Consider the following 20,207-nt stretch of genomic DNA (forward strand, 5'->3'; position numbering starts at 1 on the left):
TCACTAAAAAACAGTGGAGTGGGTTGGTTGTTGCTAAATGCCAACAGCACTAGAAGAAAATGGTGAGCTCAGGACAGCCAACTGATGTGGGAGACAGATGCCTTCTAGGCAGTGGTTAGAGACCTTTGTAACCTGTGGACAGAAAGAAGGTCAAGATCTGTGGGTGGAGTGTAATGGAGAAACAAGTCAACAGATTTCACAGCCCCAGCGTCTCTGACACCAAAGTCAGGCTGTGATAGGGAAGGCATGGGACCTGGCACTTGGCATGGGCACATCTAGCTGCATACACTTAACCGGTAACTCTGATTCCCTAAAACTCTGGGCCAAGGGGCTTCCTCCTTCCTACAGGTCTGGAGCTTCCAACTTTATCTGGAGACATTGCGGAGACCTCACCCAAAGGCTGGTTCAGGATTATGCTTGCGTTACTCAAGAAATGTCCCACATCCCATCATTTCTTTTGGACTAATAAGAAACATCAAGTCTCAAGATGACCTGACATGAGTACTATCTCTGGATGACAGGAGGAATGACCAAAAAGGACCTAGGAGTTCATGCCTAGATGTGTCTTGAGGTTGTTGGATCAAGAGGAGGGTAAAAAGCTGGATGGGGTGAGTTTATTGATCCTGGTGCAGTCCCCCCATGATTAAGATAGCTGGGGTTTGGTCCTAATGGGATGGTGATTGAAACTTGGATAAATGGGACCTTACTTTCAAAAAGATGGGGATGCTGGAACTTCCTCAACCTTGAGGAACAGGGTCAAAATGATGAGAGAGAGGTGTTCGTGCTATAGTGGGCTTATTGTAAAGGACCAGAGAAACACCAGTGGACTGTTTTCCAGAGGGCTCAGATGACACTTCCTTCATGAAATGAAGCTGATGGGAGGCGCTGCCATTCTGGAGATGCTCAGTTGTGGCTGTCCTCCATAGGCTGGGGCTCGTGGTGGGCATGCTGCCATGGAATTGGACTAGTCTATTTCAATGAGTATGGCAGGAGCCCCAGTGACAGCATCAAAGCACAGAGACCCGGTGGAAGTACATACTGTGAAGGGAGTGTGGTGGCCTCATGCAAGTGCCCCTCTTGGATTTCCTTCCAGAGCTCCTGGGGGGAGGGCTGAGAGAAGACAATTGAATGACAACCCTCAGCTACTTCATCCAGGCCATTCCCATCACTTTACTGGCCAAGTTATAAGTGATGGACCCCTCCTCCCCCATGTGGACACCCCTAATGGATAACTTTTGCTTGGGGACTCCCCATCAGTGTGGATAAGATTTTCCTAGAACTGTAACCTGAGACTCTTCTTCACCATTCCTTCTTTCCCTTTCTCTTTTCCCAGGTCTCAGACCAGTAGTATGGTCTGAGGGCTATCCCTACCAATTCTTGCTCCTTCCCCCTTACAGCTATTTGCCCTAAAAACTCTCGTGCATATCCAATCCCAGCTTGGTGTCTAACCCTCAGAAGATTCAAACTGACAGAGGCAGAAAAGTTGAGATGGCAACCAAGAGACTCTGGTCCACAGGGACATGTGGAAATGATTAATAGACCACGGTGCACCGAGGTATCAGATGTAGGGGCAGTCACATATGGGTTGACTAGTGATCGCAAGTGGGTGAGTCATACCAATGATTCAGCCACACCAGTGGAGAGTCATAAACCCTTCCCAGTTTCCAGATGTAAGCTATTCCCAGATCCAGAACAAATCAATAGGAAAGCCAGGTGTACTTGAGGGAGGACCTTATGATATTTCAGAAATCCTTCCCCAAGGGGATCCTCCCATTATTTACCCAATAACTGCCAGGAAATGGGAATATCCAGACACTTTTGGGAGGTGTTGACACAGCCTCTGAGGTGATACAGAAGGCAGGGCAACAAAAATGCCATCCTGTTCGTTTGCAGGTAACTACAATACAGAGGACTGGTGATTAATGGATTCCTCTCCCATGTCAGTTTCACACTGTGTCTAGTGGATCTGCAAAACTGGCTGGTGATCATTTCCTGTTTCTGGACATATTATTTGTATGGACATACTTAGCTGGTAGAATCCTCATGTTCATTCGTGACCTGTGGAGTAGGAGCCATTATGATGGAAAAGGGCAAATTCAAGCTCCTGAAATCATGCCTCACCCTCAAAGCCAATGTAAGTCATCAAAAAACAATGTGGGGGTACCTGGGTGGCTCAGTCATTTGGGCGTCCAACTCTTGGTTTCGGCTCGGGTTGTGATCTCGGGGTTGTGGGGTTGAGCCCTGTGTGGGGCTCTGGGCTCGTGGCGGGACTGCTTGAGATTCTCTTTCTCTCCTTCTTCATCTGCCCCTCCCCCTGCTCTCTCGCTCTCTCTCTCTCTCAATAAATAAATAAAAATAAAATCTTTCTTTTTTTTAAATATTTTATTTATTTATTTGACAGAGAGAGAGAGAGAGACAGCGAGAGAGGGAACACAAGCAGGGGGAGTGGGAGAGGGAGAAGCAGGCTTCCTGCTGAGCGTGGAGCCCAATGCGGGGCTTGATCCCAGGACCCTGGGATCATGACCCAAGCCGAAGGCAGTCACTTAACCGTCTGAGCCACCCAGGCACCCCAGAAATAAAATCTTTCTTAAAAACAAAAAAACAACAACAAAAACTATTATGGCACTCTAGGTGGAATGGCAAAATGTGTCCCCAACTCCAAAACTTTAGTAGATGCAGGGATCCCCATCTTTTAAATCACTCATCTGGTCCCTGAAAATTCTACTTAGATCAGGGCTGAGAATGGTGGTAAACTTAATCAAGTGGCAACCCTAGTTATTCCAGATGTGGTATCATTACTAGGACAGATCAACATGGCACTTACTATGTGAAAATTTTTTTTACACCTGGCATACTGAGATGTAATTTAGATATATGAAAATGCATCCTCTTTAGCGTACGGTTCAGAGTTTGAATAAATGCATTCAGTCTTGTAGCTACCACCGTAATCAAAATATAGAATAGTTCCATAACCCCTAAAAACCCGTCATGCTCCTTTGTCATCACCCCATCCCTCCACCTGCAACCCCTAGTAATCAACTGGTCTCTCTTTTTTAATCCCCATAGTTTTGCATTTTTAGAGTGTCATGTAAATGGAATCATACAATATGTAGCCTTTTTGAAGTTGGTTTCTTTCACATAGCCTACTGCACTTGAGACCATCCATGTCTTGCATATATCAGCGGTCATTCATTCCTTTGTGTGGCTGAGTTATTATTCCATTGTATGAATGTTCCAGTTTGTTTATCCATTCACCAAAGGACAGGTCTGTTAGCAGTTTTTGGTGATTATGAATAAAGCCACTATAAACATTTGTGTAAAGGTATGTCTTCTTTTCCCTTGGGTAAATACCTAAGAGTGAGATTGTTGATTCATAAGTAAGTGTACATTTAACTTTATATGAAACTGCCGAACTGTTTTCTAAAATAGCTGTATCATCATGCGGTGCCTTTAGTAATGTGTGAGTGTTCTAGTTGCTCCACATCCTTTAAGCATTTAGCATTGTTAGATTTTTTATTTTAGCTATTCTAATAGATGTCTAGTGTTATCTTGTTGTGAATTTAATTTGTTGGTTTTGGTTTTGTTTTGTTTTAAGTAGGCTCCATACCCTGCGTGGAGTCCAACGCAGGGCTTGAACTCTCAATCCTGACATCAAGACCTGAGCTGAGATCAAGAGTCAGATGCTTAACTGACGAGCCACCCAGGCGCCCTTAATTTGTGGTTCTAATTCCCTAATGATTGACAATGTTGAGTATCTTTTCATGTACTTATTTGCCTTCTCTATACCTTCTTTAGTGAAGTATCTGTTCAAAACATTTCCCTTGTTAAAATTGAGTGGATTGTTTTCTCATTATTGAGTTTTGAGAGTTCTTTACGTATTCTAGATACAAGCCCTTTATCAGGTATATATTTTGCAAATATCTTCTCCCAGGCTGTGGCTTGTATTTGAATTTTCTCACCAGTGTCTTTTGAAGAGCAGACATTTTTTCATTTTTATGAAGTTATCAACCTGTTATTTTATGGACAGACAATACTTTTGTTGTTATATCCAAGAAATCTTTGCCTAACTTGAAGTCACAAAGATTTTCTACTAGAAGTTTTATAGTTTTAGGATTTCTATTTAGGGCTATGGGATATTTTGAAATAATTTTTGGATATGATGCTACCCAAATGTTTGTTAATGAGAGGATGGTTATACAAATGTGGTAATCCATTCCATGGAATATTGTGCAGCCATAAAAGAAAATGAACTATTGATACATGCAGCAAATTGGGTGAACTTCAAGGGAATTATGCTGAATGGAAAAAGCCAGTCTCAAAAGGTTACCGACTATATGATTCTATTTCTAGGACTCTCTCGAAAGGACATAAAAATTAAAGAGATGGAGAACAGATTAATGCTTGCAAGGGTTGGGGATGCAAGGGATGAGGGGATGGATGTGACTATAAGGGGGTAGCATGAAAGAGCCTTGTGGTGATGGTAGAGCTAAATATCTTGATTGGTGGTGATCGTGCCAAGATATACACGTGATTACATTGGCGCACACACACAACACACACACACACATACACAAATGAGTGCAGGTAGAATTGCAGAAAATGGAGTAAGCTCTGGATTATACCAATGTCAATTTCCTGGTATCGATACTGTACTATAATTATGCAAGATGCTAACATTGGAGGAAGTTGGAGAAAATGTGCATGGAACATCCTTGTACATTACTTTGCAACTTCATGTAAATCTATAATTATTTCAAAATTAAAAGTTTGGAAAAATTCAGTTGCAGTTGTTTTGACATGTTCTCCTAAAAAGCCACAATATCATGATCCCATCTAAGAAAATTATTATAATCCCATAATAGCTAATATCTGCTTCACAGTCAAATTTCCACAATGGTCCACAAGATGGCTTTTATTTATAGTGACCATTTTTTGTTTGGTTTGGTCTTCAGAGAAGATCTAATCTTAGTTCCTATATTCTAGTTACTTGTTAGATCTCTTTGGACTCTTTTCATCTCTAAGTGTCTACACCTTTTCTTTCTTGATACTCACTTTTTGAAGCGTCCAAGCCAATTTTCTTTTCTAGCGTTCCGCAGTCTGGGTTTGTCTGGCTGTTTTCCAGGGGCCCCTGTATTTCCTGAGAACTGGGAGTAAAGGCTGGAAGCTTGAATTTTTTCAGGTGCAATGTTTCCAGTTCCCTGGGCATAGAGTGCTTCCTGTTATGCCCTCCAGAAGGGACCGTTGTTGGGTCGTCCCATTAAGAGAGCAGGCAGGGTTGAGTGCCACATGGGAGGTGAGAGCCAACTTTCTCCAATAGAAATGTCCGTGTTCCCTTTGTGACTAGAGTATGTGGGGTTACTCTTACGCGTGCTCCGTGTCTCAGTAACCAAACACCCAATGGTTTTGGCTCCCATTTATGGTCCTTGCCTTAATCATTACTGTGATCGCATTAAGGGTTGCAAAAGAATGATTTTCTCATCTCAGGGGTCTTTCTCCATGTGTGAGACCCATTTCTCCATTCAGTGTGTTCTAAATCATCATCCCCTTGAGAAGTAGCCGGAATGAAAATTTGCCCACATTTTTTAAATACTGAAAACAAAATTAAATGTACTGTTTTTGACACATCCACATGTTCCTGATTACAGACCAATCTCAATGGGCTTGTATTGGTCAAAGAGAGAAAAACTTCTAATAATTGCAATGGATTTAAACACCTCAAATACGCTTATACTCATGGGCTTATCATGACACTAGCAAATCAAAGTTGGATGAAGCTGGCACACTGACTTGTTATTTTGATAGTTGGTAAATAAGAGGAAAAAAGATCAAACATTTATCTTGCCTTTACTTACACATAGCTCCTCAGTGGACTGAATCACTGATGAGGGCAAGTTTTCTTACCAAAGCGAAGGAGGAATGCAGGAATGAGGACATCTCCAGCTTGCATCCAGTAACAAAGGAATGGATTAGGGCATTGTGCTTACATCACAAAAACACAACTTAGAATGAAATGCAAGGGCCCCCCATGTCCTAATGGGTGAACTCATGTTAATTCCACTGCCCTTGTTATGTGGGGCCACCTGCCCCAGCTCATCTTGCCAAACCATGTCACAGCCATACAGAGCTGGCCTTCTGTATGCTCTGAGAGCCCCTTGCATTTTTACTCTATCTGATTGGCATGCTCCATCCCCCAAGACCCCTGGGTCTTCCTCAGACGTCAGAGGTCTCAGATCAGAATGTTGGGCCCTCCGTCTTCAGTACCACTGGTGCCATATCCAAGCCCATTGGGTTCTGTGTTTCTGTGTCAAATTTGGGATCTGTGTCAAGCATTTCTGTGCACAGACCACAGTTCTTAGCACCCCAGGTTCTTGTTTTGTGTCACAGCTGGGAGCGCTGTAGATGCTTAGGTGTGGCGGGGGGTCAGGGGCTCTTTACCAGATCACAACAATCTGGGAACCCCACCCTCTCTGACATCTCTCTCCTCTGCTGCTGATTCAGAAAGTTCCCCAAATATTCCCTTCCCTGCATTGGCCTATTTTGACCTTTCCCTTCCCACACACTCCCGGGTGCTGTATATAATCACCAGCTTCAAATGCAAGGCACAAGAGGTGTGTGTGTGTGTGTGTGTGTGTGTGTGTGTGTGTGTGTGTGTGTGTGTGTGTGAGACAGACAGACAGACAGCCGGACAGAATGTGGCCAGTCACTGATGTAACATGGTTTCCCTTCTTAGGGAATCACAATGACCCCAGCCATCTCAGGGAATCCTAGAATGGCAGGGTTTTTGGAACTCAAGAATTCATTCAGTCATGTGATCAATTGCTCATTCATCTATTCGTTCAACTCTGTCAGCACCTTGTGTTTATCAGACACATCAAATGAGTAGAATGGATCTTGCCCACCAAGAATTTGCAGATTAGTAAAGGAGAGAGACTTGCAAAATAAATTTAGACCTGTGTGGTAGGTGCTTAGTTAGGAAAACACAATGTTTACACATGGAAGGAAGTTGGTAACTGCATAAAGAGGTCAGGGAAATCTTGCCCAAGGAGTGAGATTTGAGATCATTGTGGAACCCTGAGCTGGGAAGCCAGCTGGAGGACACTGTAAAGGGACAGAAAGTCCTGTCCGCAAATGAACGGCTTGGAAAAAGAGTTGGAGGCAACCAAGAGAATGAGGTGTTGGATCAGTTGCAGATGCTTAATGTGGCAGAAACACTTAGGGGAGGTGTATAAGACATGGGACTTGGAACCAAATCTGGGCCAGCCTCAAAAGGCTGCATCATGATAAGGAGTCTGAATTTTTCCCTTCAATCTGTACTGTCCTGCCCAAGCCACAGGCAGCTGTTGGTCACTCGGAATGTGGCTGGTCCAAATTGAAATGAGCCACGAGTATAAAATACACACTGGACTTTGAAGATTTCATATGGAAAAAAAAAAGTTTAAAATCATCATAGCTAATTTTTATATTGACTGCATTGTGAAATGATAACATTTGGGATGTGTTGGCTTAAATAAAATGCACTATTAAAAATCATTTCACCTGTTTCTTTTCACCTTTTTAAAAAAATATAGCCAACAGAAAATTAAAAACTACAGATATGGTTTGCATAGGTGACTTCGAAGGTGGGAGACAATCAGAGGTTAGGGGGGAGGAGTGCAGGCAAGTCTGGATCTGGGAGTCATAAGGAAGCGGAACGGAGGGCACAGGCTGCAGCAGTGGGGACAGGCAGGAAGCCAGATAACAATCAAGGTGAGAAATGACTCAGGCTAAAGGAAAGGACTTGACAAAGAGGAAGGCCAGGCCTGGTGACTGATGAGAAAATAATATAATAAGAAGAAGAATGCAGTGCATTTGAGGAAGTAGAAGTTCAGAGGGCACTTAGAACATGGCACAAGCTGAGACCATTGTTTTACACAGGCGAAAGGGCCAGTACTGACATGGGCCCACCTCTCTGGAGGACCCCTTGGGAAATGGATGTTCTCAGCCAAGTCTGGGATCACAGGACAGATAACCTGCCTGGCACCTCTCTGAGTATGAGGCATGTCCCCCCTAGGTTCTTATGTATGGGGTCCCTTTCTGCAGGGCACGTCCTGACCCACCACCCAGGGGCTCAGGGTGCTGCACAGTGGGTCAGGGCTGCAGACACCCACTGTTTCCTCTTCACCTGATAAGCCCGTTAGCAAGGCTACACCCCCCTGCCTCCAGGTTTTTCCATGGGTCTAGAGGTTTCCATGGAGTTATCAGGCAGGAGGAATCGAGGTTGACCTTGATCGCCCCACCAGGCGTGGCTTGATTGAAACCCAGCGGCAGGGGGGTTCCTTGGAGCAGGGGTCAGCAAGCTGCCGTGCATATCTGGCGCAGCCCTATGTTTCCGTAATAAAGTTAAATAGGAACACAGCCATGCCTACCCGTTTACGTATTGTCTGTGACCGCTGTCACGTTGTTATAAGGACAGAATTGAGCAGTTGGGACAAAGATCACATGGCTTGAAAATCCCAAATTATTTACTATATGGCCCTTTATAGAACATATTTACCAGCTGCTGCCACTCTCTTGCCCGGAAGAATCCATGCATTTCTTTCACCTGCATCAGTGGTGTTTAATCAAGGTAATTTTGCCACCTTGGGGACGTTTGGCAATGTCTGGAGACACATTTGGTTGTCATAATTAGGGGCAGGAAGAAGCAGCCATCTGTTGGATTAGAGGCCAGGGATGCTGCTCAACAGGACAGCCTCACCACACAGAACCGTGTTCGAATGTCAGTAGAACCGAGGTGGAGTACCTGCTCTCCACCTATCACTCGACACCCACTGTTCCCCCCCCAGAGGCTGGCTTAGCCTGTAACTCCTGCACAATACAGCCTCCTGTCCTCAACAGGAGTGTTCCCCGGGTGCAGCCCCTGCCCCCGTAGGACCCCCCGGAGCAGGGGCTTGGGTCAAGCAGACTGTGAGCAGCCAGTCTCCTGGGCCCTTTACCCTGTCGATTTTTGGGTGCAGCCCACTCCTTCTGACCTTTCACAGAACATCTGGGGCCTCCCCAGTACAATTCAGCACACCAGGCGCAACAAACTCAGCAAAGCAACTGCCCAGGACACAAGCAACTTTAATCCCCCAATCCGGCCTTCGGTGGGGGGGGTTCTAAGCAAGACTGCCAGACAAGAAGAAGCTGAGCCAGGACTCTTCTCCTCGGCCCTGTGAAGCTCATGGCCCAGGCCCTCCTTGCCCACACCCGCCTCTCCCTGAGGATGCATGCTCATCTGTCTTTAGCTCATGGTAAGTTTGTCCTGGGGTGCCTGGGACCGAGGAACAGCAGGCTCCTTTTCTTCCCTCCTCATCTCCCTCACCTTCTCCATGCCCTGGGCTCCCACAGCACAGTAATACATAGCCTCATCCTCAGGCTGCAGCTCAGCGATGCTCAAATACCCCGTGTTCTTGGCCACATCCTTGGAACCGGAGAAGCGAGGCGGGATCTTGGAGCCCTGGTTGTTGTCTGAGTGGGAGAAATATCTCAGCACGAATCTGGGCGGGTGGCCGGGCCTCTGCTGGTACCAGTAGATGTTATAAATGCTGACATCATGGTCTCGGCTCAAGGTGCAAGGCAGGTGGATTGTGGTTCCGAGGGATGAGGACATGGATGGCGGCTGGTTCAGCACTGGCTGAGAGCCACAGCCTGGGGACACAGAAGCACATGGGTATTTGGAGCAGAGGAGGGCAGGGGATGGGGCCGGGGGTGGTGAGCTCTGGGGTGTTCTCACCTATGCAGTGGGCGAGGAGTGCGAGCAGGACAGGAGTCCAGGACATGGTGTAGATGTGCAGGGCTCTGTCTCCTTTGTGCTGCCACAGCTCCTGGGGCCCTCTCAGGGCTGGGCCAGCACCCTCCTGTGCCCTCCCAGGGGTGGAGCCATTGCATGCCTGCTTCCTGGGCACCACCATCCCGAACTTTCTAGAGTTTGCAGCGTCGGTTGGGGAACGGTCCCATGGCTGCCTCTGTGGCTCTTGCCTTGGCCCCATGGAAGCGTTCGCAGAGGAAGCACCTGCTGGAAACTCACGGGCCAGTGCCCAGGAGGCCAGTCTGCAAGGTTGGGTCCCTGAGGTAGAGTAACCTCAACATCCTCCTGAGCTAGCTGAACCCCACCGTAATATGGTTCTTGTTCAAATTTACATGCCTGGTGAACCAGTAGAGAGAACACAACCTCAGGGTGGTGAAAACACCTGCTTTGTGCAGCAGAAAATGCTGGGGCCCTGGGGTGAGTGGGATACTCTGTCCCCTTCCATGCTCCTGCTGCTCCCTCCCTCCAAACCCAGCCCCCTTTCCTCCTAGAAAGAAGTAGCCGTGACTCACAGCTTCCAAGAAAGAAGCACCAGGAGGGACTTTGGGCAGGGGGCGGGGGGCAGGTGTGGCCCAGGGCAGATGGAGGCAGACGTAGTTCCCCCATCGGGTCCTGCAGGGCCCTGGCCCCAGCTTCCTGACCTCTCTCCTCTTCACAAGAGTCTGCCCAGGGAGCGGGTATGGCAGCGTCCCACTGGTCCTCAGCCCACTCCTTGGCCAGTCCCTGCACCTGCAGAGGTTCTGTATGTCCCATCCCTGCCCCACCTGCGTTTGACCCCATCACCAAGCACGTCCGGAAGGCCTGAGGCCTACTCTCTGCTCCGTGCTGCCCACAAAGCCCTGCAGGTTGTGCAGCCAGAGGCTGTCAGGATGCTCAGATGAAGACTGATGTCCTTACGTTAATCAGGGTTCTCCAGAGAAACAGAATATATATATATGGAGACTGAGAAGCCCCACGATCTGCCAGACGTCTGCAAAATCGTGCACCCAGCAATCCACAACCTGCCATCTTGCAGACCTGGGAAAGACAGTGGTGTAACTCAGTCTGAGTCCAAAGGCCTGAGAACCAGGGGAGCCGGTGGTGTAAAGCCCGGTCCAAGGGCAGGAGAAGACCAATGTCCCAGCTTAGCAGGCAGACAGGAAGCAGAAAGGGACCAATCCTGTCTTCCTCCCCCTTTCTGTTCTATTCAGGCCCTCGATGGACTGGAAGATGCCCACCCACATGGGGGACGGCCTCCTGCTTTACTGAGTACACTGGTTCAAATGCTGATCTCACTTAGAGACACCTTCACAGACACACATAGAAATAACGTTGAGTCTGGGCATCCTTTGACGAGTCCAACTGATACATGAGATCAACCATCACACCTCATCATCCCTTCTCTCCTCATCTCATTCTAGAACTTTCTCACACAGCCATAGAGAGAAGCCCAGGAAGTGAAGTGGGTCCTCAGCTCTTAGGAGGCTTTTTTTTTTAAGATTTATTTATTTGAGAGAGAGAGAGAGAGAATGCACAAGCAGGAGACAGAGGGTGAGGGAGGAGCAGACTCCCCACTGAGCAGGGAGCCTGACGTGGGATCACGACCTGAGCCCAAGGCAGATGCTTAACCGACTGAGCCACCCAGGCGCCCTCTCAGGCAAGGTCTCTCTTCTGGTGGAGGTAAAAGAAAGAAAAGAAAAAAAGAAAAGGGGTCACTCCAGGGGGTGTATCATCAGAGCTTCTGTTTCTCCTCAAAAGGCATAAGGAGAACCAGCCACTGAGAAGAGAACACATGTTTAATTCTAGAAGGGGCTGCAAGGTGAGCCACACCTCAATAATTTCCAGGGCAGAGGGCAGGAAATCTGGCTGTGACTTAGTTCCCCGTGGGACTGGCAGTCTGCCAGCGGCTCCTTCTGGTGTCTGTGCTGAAGGTCTTCTGGGTCATGCTGACCGTGGGGACCCAGAGACCTCCCAGCTGAAATGAAAGAAATCCTCTTCCAGGGCAGGAAAGGAAGCAGGAGGGGTTGCCCACCAGCAATGTGCCTACACACCCCGCAATTACAAAGTGGTCATCTGGGGGCTTATTATGAATAGCCAAAGACACCTCTAGAGCTCTCATCACTTAAGAAACTCCAGGCAGATGGTCTCTCCTTTGCTGTCCTGCCCTCAGCTCCCTTGCGGTATATTCAATATACTTCTATTTCCTAGGAAGGAAGGAAGGAAGGAAGAAAGGAAGGAAGGAAGGAAGGAAGGAAGGAAGGAAGGAAGAAAGAAAGAAAGAAAGAAAGAAAGAAAGAAAGAAAGAAAGAAAGAAAGAAAGAAAGAAAGAAAGAAAGAAAGAAAGAAAGAAAAGGAAGGAAGGAAGGAAGGAAGGAAGGAAGGAAGGAAGGAAGGAAGGTAGGAAGGAAGGAAGGAAGGAAGGAAACTCCAAAAGTTTCAGGAGCTCTGTGCCAGGAACTGGAAGAAGATCAAGTATAGATTTCTTATCATAAATCACAACATCACAGGCTGGTGGTCCTAACTAGGGAAGCCTCATTTACTGACATTTTAGAAGAAATTGGGATTTGGGTTTTTATTTTTTATCTTTTTTAAAGATTTGTTAGTATTATTTATTTATTTGAGAGAGGGAGAGAGCACAAGAGGGGGGAGGGTCAGAGGGAGAAGCAGACTCCCTGCTGAGCAGGGAGTCCCGAGGTGGGACTCGATCCCGGGACTCCAGGATCATGACCTGAGCCGAAGGCAGTCGCTTAAACAACTGAGCCACCCAGGCGCCCGGGATTTGGGCTTTTAATATGACCTCTTCTTCCACACAGGCCGTTCTTTGCGAGTCTTTGGTTAAGAGCAGCCACGTGAATATCCGTGGTCCCTATCCCCATGGAACTTAGAGTCTAGTAGGGAATCTTAAGTAAATACAGTTGACCCTTGAACGACTCTGGTTTGAACTGTGTGGGTCCACCGATATGTGGATTTTTTCAAAGATTTTATTTATATATTTGAGAGAAGGGAGAGAGGAGCACAAACGGGGGGGGGAGAGGAAGGACAGAGGGAGAGAGGGAAGCAGACTTCCCCATTGCTCAGGGAGCCTGGGGGGTGCTCCATCCCAGGACCCCAAGATCCCGACTTGAGCCAAAGGCAGATGCTTAACTGACAGCCACCCAGGCGCCCCATACGTGGATTTTCTTTTTTTAAAAAAAATACAGCACAGTACTATAAATTTATTTTCTCTTCCTTGTAATTTTCTTAAAAACCATTTCTTTTGGGGGTGCTTGGGTGGCTCAGTTGTTAAGCGTCTGCCTTCGGCTCAGGTCATTATCCCGGGGTCCTGGGATCGAGCCCCACATCGGGCTCCCTGCTCCACGGGAAGCCTGCTTCTCCCTCTCCCGCTCCCCCTGCTTGTGTTCCTTCTCACACTGTGTCTCTCTGTGTGTCAAAATAAATAAACAAAATCTTAAGAAAAAACAAAAAACTTTTCTTTTGTCTAGCTTACTCTATTGTAAGAATATAGTGTATAATACATGTAGTATACAAAATACGTGTTAAGTGACTGTTCATGTTATTGGTAAGGCTTCCGGTCAACAGTAGGATGTTGGCACTTAAATTTTGAGGGACTCAGAAGTTATACGCAGATTTTCAACTGTGTGGGGTGCCAGTGCCCCTAACCCCCACGTTGTTCAAAGGTCAAGTGTAATTACAACTACATATTTTAGGAAGTGTCCGGAGAGAGAATATCTGGGAGCCCATTATGGAGTAGGATTCATCAAAGTCCCCCTGAGAAGGGAAAAATAGAGTGATACCCAAGGGTAGCAAGATCCAGCTCCACAATTTGTGCAGGTGTATGTACCAGGCAGAGATGTGGGCATGTGGGAAGGCCTGTTTCCGGAGAATGGGGTGAGTGTTTGGAGATAGAAGAAGCCAATGTGTCTGGGGCCTAGAGAACCAACAGAGATGAGCACCGCACACACCCAGAAGCAGAAGCCATGGAGCCCGGGTGTCCACCCCCTAGCCAGCCTCTCTGGCCACCTCCAGGCAGCTGGGATGCCCCACAGGCTGTGAAGCTCCAAGAACAGGAAAGGAGGGGCTCTAGTTGCCAGAGCGAATCTCACATTGGCAACGAATAGACACCATCCAAGAACTTGGCTTTGTCTTCTGAGCTTCTGGCCTTTGTTCCGGGAAGGCTAACAAGCTAATCAACAAAATCACTGTCTTCCTTGGGGGCAAGAGGTTTTGTCCATGCTCTGCAAAACAAATAGTGGGTCTAGTAGAACACGGGAAGGAACATGTAAGGAAAGCACTGGATGACTTTTAAAAAGCCATGAAAAACTTTGAATCTGAAGTTGGATTCACAGTGGATTTGCAGGACAGGGCGTGGGGGCAGGCGATCTTTTTTTTTTTTAATTTTCAAGAGGGGGCAGGTGATCTTTTTGAGATAAGAGAACATATTCAAAACAACTCTGTATTGAAAAGAAAACCCCAAATTGCACACAAACCTCATTTGAAACCCAAAACTTCACATTTTGAAGATGACTTAAAGTCCAAGGATGATTTGCTTATGGATGAAGAATGCCGGGCCCGGCTGGGAGAGCTGGAGAGACAAGAAAACCTGATGGGTGAACTTGACAGTAAGCCAGAGGGAGGGTCACATATGGAGAGGAAAAAGCTCATATCTCAGATGAGACTATGGGCTCCCTTGCTCAGGAAAGTTTTTACAAGGAGATATCACAGTGCAAGGTCAAAGGCAGGGTCAAGAGAATGATCCTGAGCATCTCTTACACTTGCATCATCGTGAGGATGGCAGTTCAGGAGATGAAGATGAATCTTCACTAACTACTTTTCCCACAACACTGAACCAAAGAAAGTCCACAAAAATACAGGAAAAAAACCCCACCCACAGCATTATTTTTTAGGGAATGGAAAGAAGGAATCAGACATAGCCCTGGAGACCGCCAGTTTCCCTGGAGGGCACAGGGATCAGAACACCAGAAGATAATTATAGAATATTTGTCAATGCTGCAAATGGGGAGCACAACCCTCAGAAGTCTATCTTATAGCTGAGATGCAGAAAGACTCTTTGATGTGGTGGTGGTGGTGGTGGTGGTGGAGAAAGTTAAACTGCTCTATATTATGACCCACGGTTTGGAAGGAATCCTGGCTATGAAGAAGCCATTTGCAGAGAGGCTGACAAGGTTTCTTTGGAGAAGGAAGAAGAACGAGGAAATCCTCAGCAAGGGCTCTCATCCTCACCAGGAGCAGCATTTTCCTGGCCTTATGCTAGAAAAAGAACTTTTACCCCCTTCCTTGACACCATACCCAGCTGCTGCTGCTCAGGTATCACCTGTCTGTCCAGAGATAAAAGACCCCATCTCAGAGGGCTGGGAGAAACTCCAAAGAGGGTTTACAAGTTCAAAGCTGCCAGACTGAGTCTGAGACACTAAGTCTTGCCATGAAATGCAACTGGGTCTTTGAAGCCAGGGGTATTGCTCAGAGCATGCAATCCGTGCAGATTCTAATGATGCCTGCAAGGAGGCATCCTGGATCAACTGGTCGCAAACTATCTGCTTCTCATCAATGCTATGAAAAGAACAAAAATACATTTTATAATATTAACATCCTTATGTTCTCCTCATATGGAATTGCAATATTCATAGTTATTTTTCAAAGAAGTTTGATCATATTCATCACTCTTGTATTTTAACCCAAGTGAAGGCTTTTTAAGTTTTTATTATATTTATTTATTTAAATTTTATTTATTTATTTTATGTAATTTCTGTACCCACTGTGGGGCTCAAACGCATGACCCTGAGATCAAGAGTTGCATGCTCTTCCGACTGAGCTAGCCAGGTCCCCCAAGGCTTTTCTTTAAAAACAATACTTTGCTATTCTTTATTCAGTATTGATCATTTTAGAGAAAATCTTAAAGCTGAAGTTTCATATACATTGCACAATTACATTTCTTTTTTTTCTAGATTTTATTTATTTATTTATTTATTTATTTATTTATTCATTCATTCATTCATTCATTCATTTGAGAGAGTGAGAACGTGCAGGGAGAGAGGGAGAAGGAGAAGCAGACTCCCCACTGAGAGCGGGGAGCCCGACGCGGGGCTCGATCCCAGGACCCTGGGATCATGACCTGAGCCCAAGGCAGCCGTTTAACCAACTGAGCCACCCAGGTGCCCTTCACAATTATATTTCATTATTTGCCAACATTTTAAAGACAATTCCAAATGTACTGTTACAATTTTTGCAACTTAAAAATTCAAGTAATCGCTTCAAACAGTGCTGAGCTCTAAGAAGAAAGCTGGCACGGCGTGGTGACTACAGTTGATGATACTATATATTTGCAAGTTGCTAAGAGAGTAGATCTTAAAAGTTCTCATCACAAGAAAAAAATTCATAACTAGGTGGGGTGATGGATATAACCTAGACTTACTGTGATCATCTCACAATATATGCAAGCATTGAACCAGTATGTTGTACACACAAAACTAATATAATAGGTCAATTATATATCCAAAAAAAGTTTTTTTTTAAAAAAAGCTGGGTCTCAGGGCACCTGGGTTGTTCAGTGGGTTAAGCATTAAGGTCCAACTCTTTTTTTTTTCCCCGAAGATTTTTTTATTTATTTATTTGAGGGAGACAGAGAGAGCTAACGAGAGCACAAGCAGGGGGGAGGGTCAGAGGGAGAGGGAGAAACAGACTCCCCGCTGAGTTCAATCCCAGGACCCCAGGATAATGACCTGAGCTCAAGGCAGATGCGTAACTGACTGAGCCACCCAGGAGCCCCTAAGTGTCCAACTCTTGATCTCAGCTCAGGTTTTGATCTCAGGGTCATGGGTTCAGGCCCCGCACTGGGCTCCACACTGGGTGTGGAGCCTTCTTAATAAATTAATAAATAAATAAATTAATTAAAATGTTAAAAAATTAAAAAATCTGGATCTCTGAAGAACTGCTCTTATTTTGGAGTAAGTATACGCACAAAGCTTAAGATACCAATAAAGTTTGTACTGAATTTAAGCTAAGAAAGAGAAAAAGAGAAGAATCTGTAAGAATTACAAGGGCATAGATTTTTTTACCTCCCTCCTTCCCCCAAAACTGGTTATAAAATAGAAGGGAACATTTAAATTAAAAAGGCAATATTACTAATGTACAGAGTACATTAATAAACATTTTTGTCAGAAGATTAATGTTCCATAAGACCACAGTGAGCACTTTTTTACTAATTTAATTGCACATTTAACTTTGTTTCATAGAGAAGTCTAAACATATTTAATGAATTCAAGCAATACATCACTTAACCAAGGAATTGGAATTTTAAAATATTTGTGTGGCAAAATACCAGACGAGTATGGGTAAGTTTATGTATTGCCAGAAGACTTGGATGTTGAATGTTCTGGTTATCTGGTTTCCCAAACGTTGGTGTATTAAAACTTTGAGACATAGAAGGACATTAAAACCATAATGAGGGGTGCCGGGGTGGCTCAGTCGGTTAAGCATCTGCCTTCCACTCAGGTCATGATCTCAGGGTCCTGGGATCGAGCCCCGCGTCGGGCTCTCTGCTCTCAGGGGAGAGTCTGCTTCTCTCCCTCTTCCTCTGCCTCTCTGCCCCCGCCCCCCACTCATGCTCTCTACCTCTCTCAAATAAATGAATAAAATCTTTTTTAAAAATTAAAAAAATAAAACCATAATGAGTACAATCTAGTACTTTTTGGATTCAGAAAGTACTTTGGTATCTTTCAGTGCTTCAGTGTTGCTATTATGAGCAATTAATCATTTTTACATGCATACTTTAGACATAGTAGAGCTGTCTGTGCCATTCTCTTGCTGTTGCTTTTCTATAAAATGAACTCCCCATGTCAGGTTGAGGAGAAAAAAATGCTGGGTCTTCCAGAAGATAGGTTTTTCCAAATAACTGTAACCATATTTGTCTTTTGTGGGATGCACTAGTACGACGTGGTGAGGGATGGATTGTTGAGTAAGAAAAAGGATTCTAGAGTGATCTCAAGCCGTTGGATGGGCAGCTGAAGTGCAAGTAAGAGATATAAAAGGAGAGGAAAAGCCCAAGAGAAATAAACATTTGAGGAAACAGTAGAAGATAAATGTACCAAAATTAAAGAAACATGAAAGACCTCAGCTTGAAATGGCCCATGAAGAGATAAGAAAAACCCCGCACCAAGACATATAGTAAAATTAAGGGTTAAAAAAAGAATAAAGTCTAAAAATTTCAAGAGAGAAAAAGATCACCTACAAAGGAACAAGAATCAGGCTGACTGCACACACACCTCCGTATGCAAGAAAAAAATAGAGAAATATTTTCAATGTAATGAATGGGGGAGAAGTTAAGCCTAGCATTCTATATCCAGCCAAATTTTATGAATTAGGGAGCATAATATTATAGCATAATAGAATCAGTCTCCGTCATAAAGGCCTCAGAAATGTTGACACCTAGTTCGGCAGGAAGAAACACTTTTGGGAGAAATACCATCATGACTGGCATGTGAGTGGGCTACATTTCTCATTTAGTTAAGGGGAAGATGTAGAAATCAATTATTTTAAATTGAGATAAAATCCACATAGTGTAGAATTCCTCACCATCTAATGTTCCCACCAGCAATGCACAAGGGTTCCGATTTCTCCACAACCTCATTCACCTTTGTTATTGTCTAACTTTTTGACTCTGCCATCCTACTGGGGAAGAAGCGACATCTTGTGAAATGGCTAATGATGTTGAGCATCTCTTCATGTGCTTGTTGGTCATTTGGATATCTTCTTTGGAGAACTGTTTATGCAAGTCCTTTGCCCACTTTTAAATCGTGTTGTTTGTCTTTTTATTGTTGGGTTCTGGGGGTTCTTTTCATACGCTAGACAATAGACTCTTACCAGATTTGCAAATATTCTCTCCCATTCTGTGAATTTTATTTTCACTTTCTTGACAGTGTCCTCTGATGCACACGGGTTTTAGTTTTCATGAACCCCATTTATCTGTCTTGTTGTTGTTTGTGGTTTTGGTGTCCTGTTTAAGAAATATATTTAAGGCCACAAAGATTTGCTTCTATGTTTCCTTCTAAGAGTTTATAGCTTTAGCTCTTACATTTAGGTTTTGATCCATCCGAGTTCCATTTTGTACATGTTGTGGATGGTTCCTCCAATACTGAGTACTGTGCCAAACTCTGTGTCAAGCTCTGATTTTATTAAGTAGATGGTGACCACGTGTCTCAGAACCTCCATCACCGAGCCTGGCTGGGTCAGCACTGACTGGGTCCAGGACCCTGGAGGGAGGGAGACACAGAGAATAGTCCTCCTGAGCTGAAAGCCACACTGAACACAGAGGAAGGCAGGAGAGAAGCCCAGCTGCTGTTTACTGAGACCCCATCAGCAGGTCACCTGGGCAGAGAGGAAGGTGAGGAGAGGGGTCAGGCCACGGTGGAGGTACCACAGAGCGCTGGCCCTGAGCCCACAGCAGAGGCTGGTCTCTCAGGTCCCTCTAATACCTGCTAACACCTACGTGGGGGGGTGCGGAGACGCAGAAAGATGCTGCTTCCTGATTGGCCAGTCTGAGCATGGGCTGGGGGCGGGGCTTGGCCTCCTGAAGCCACCTCAGGGCCGGGGTGGGGGACAGCAGGGCAGGGGCGCCTGGTCCCATTAGGACCCCGTTGGTCCTGGCAGGGCACAGCTGCGATCAGTCACACCCCAGTGAAGACTATGTTGGTTCACCTACCTTAGAGTCCCCTGAGAGGTCCCCTGGTAGGAGGCGCCCACCAGGTGTTCTCTTCAGGACAGCTGCACAGCGCCCCCTGCCGGTCAAAGATGAGCGAGCTCCAGCACAGGGCTTTAACCGGGCTTGGGGTAGAATTCTGTGGGTTGTGAACTTGCGGGGGTTAAATTGTATACTTTTATTACAACTCGCCTCTCACTAAAATTTAGCAGTTCCTTCTGTGGAGAATATAAGCACGAGACCACCGCAGTCTTGGCAATACCTATTTATCGCCAAGAGAAATCGCAGTTACTTTCACATCATGTTATAGTTGTTGACCAACTTGCAAATGTAGTTTACAATTATCACTACAGTTAAATTCTGGTGGTTATCAGATTAGACCTGCTGCTACAATCTCATAGATTTGTTCATTCTAATATCCTGATAACTGTGGTTCAATACAATTAGATTTATGATCCTATGTACTTGTCAATGTTCTCCAGACAAAGACCTCCAGGATACACCTGTAGCCAGACAGGGTTGGATTTATGGACTTGTTGCAGTGTCGGATACTGGATATCCTGGGAAGCGGTGGGGTGGCTCAGTAAGAGGGTGTTAGGAAAGAATTCTAGGATTTGGGTTTGCTTTGGGGAATTTTGGAGAGGATTCAAGGAAGCAGGGCTTTGCTGGGTGGTTGGATGCTGTCAGGAA

General features: G+C 45.5%; 1 protein-coding gene across 1 annotated transcript; it reads right to left on the reverse strand.

The window, feature by feature from the left end:
* Positions 1-9,082: 9,082 nt before the first annotated feature.
* LOC113913254 (immunoglobulin iota chain-like) lies at positions 9,083-10,094 on the reverse strand. Its single transcript, XM_027577415.2, has 2 exons — positions 9,752-10,094; positions 9,083-9,666 (listed from the first exon to the last, which is right to left on the reverse strand). Exons 1-2 carry the CDS (start codon positions 10,005-10,007, stop codon positions 9,260-9,262), a joined length of 663 nt encoding a protein of 220 aa, XP_027433216.2. The 5' UTR covers positions 10,008-10,094; the 3' UTR covers positions 9,083-9,259.
* Positions 10,095-20,207: the final 10,113 nt, after the last annotated feature.

This window comes from Zalophus californianus, chromosome 14 (assembly GCF_009762305.2).
Source record: "Zalophus californianus isolate mZalCal1 chromosome 14, mZalCal1.pri.v2, whole genome shotgun sequence".
NCBI classification, from domain to species: Eukaryota; Metazoa; Chordata; class Mammalia; order Carnivora; family Otariidae; genus Zalophus; species Zalophus californianus.

What these genes read in the sequence shown, in the direction of transcription:
- LOC113913254 (XM_027577415.2), bottom strand. Translation starts at nt 10,007, where the DNA reads ATGGGGCCAAGGCAAGAGCCACAGAGGCAGCCATGGGACCGTTCCCCA. An exon ending in ACTCCTCGCCCACTGCATAG is followed by an intron (nt 9,667 to 9,751) that starts GTGAGAACACCC and finishes CTGTGTCCCCAG; the next exon opens with GCTGTGGCTCTCAGCCAGTG.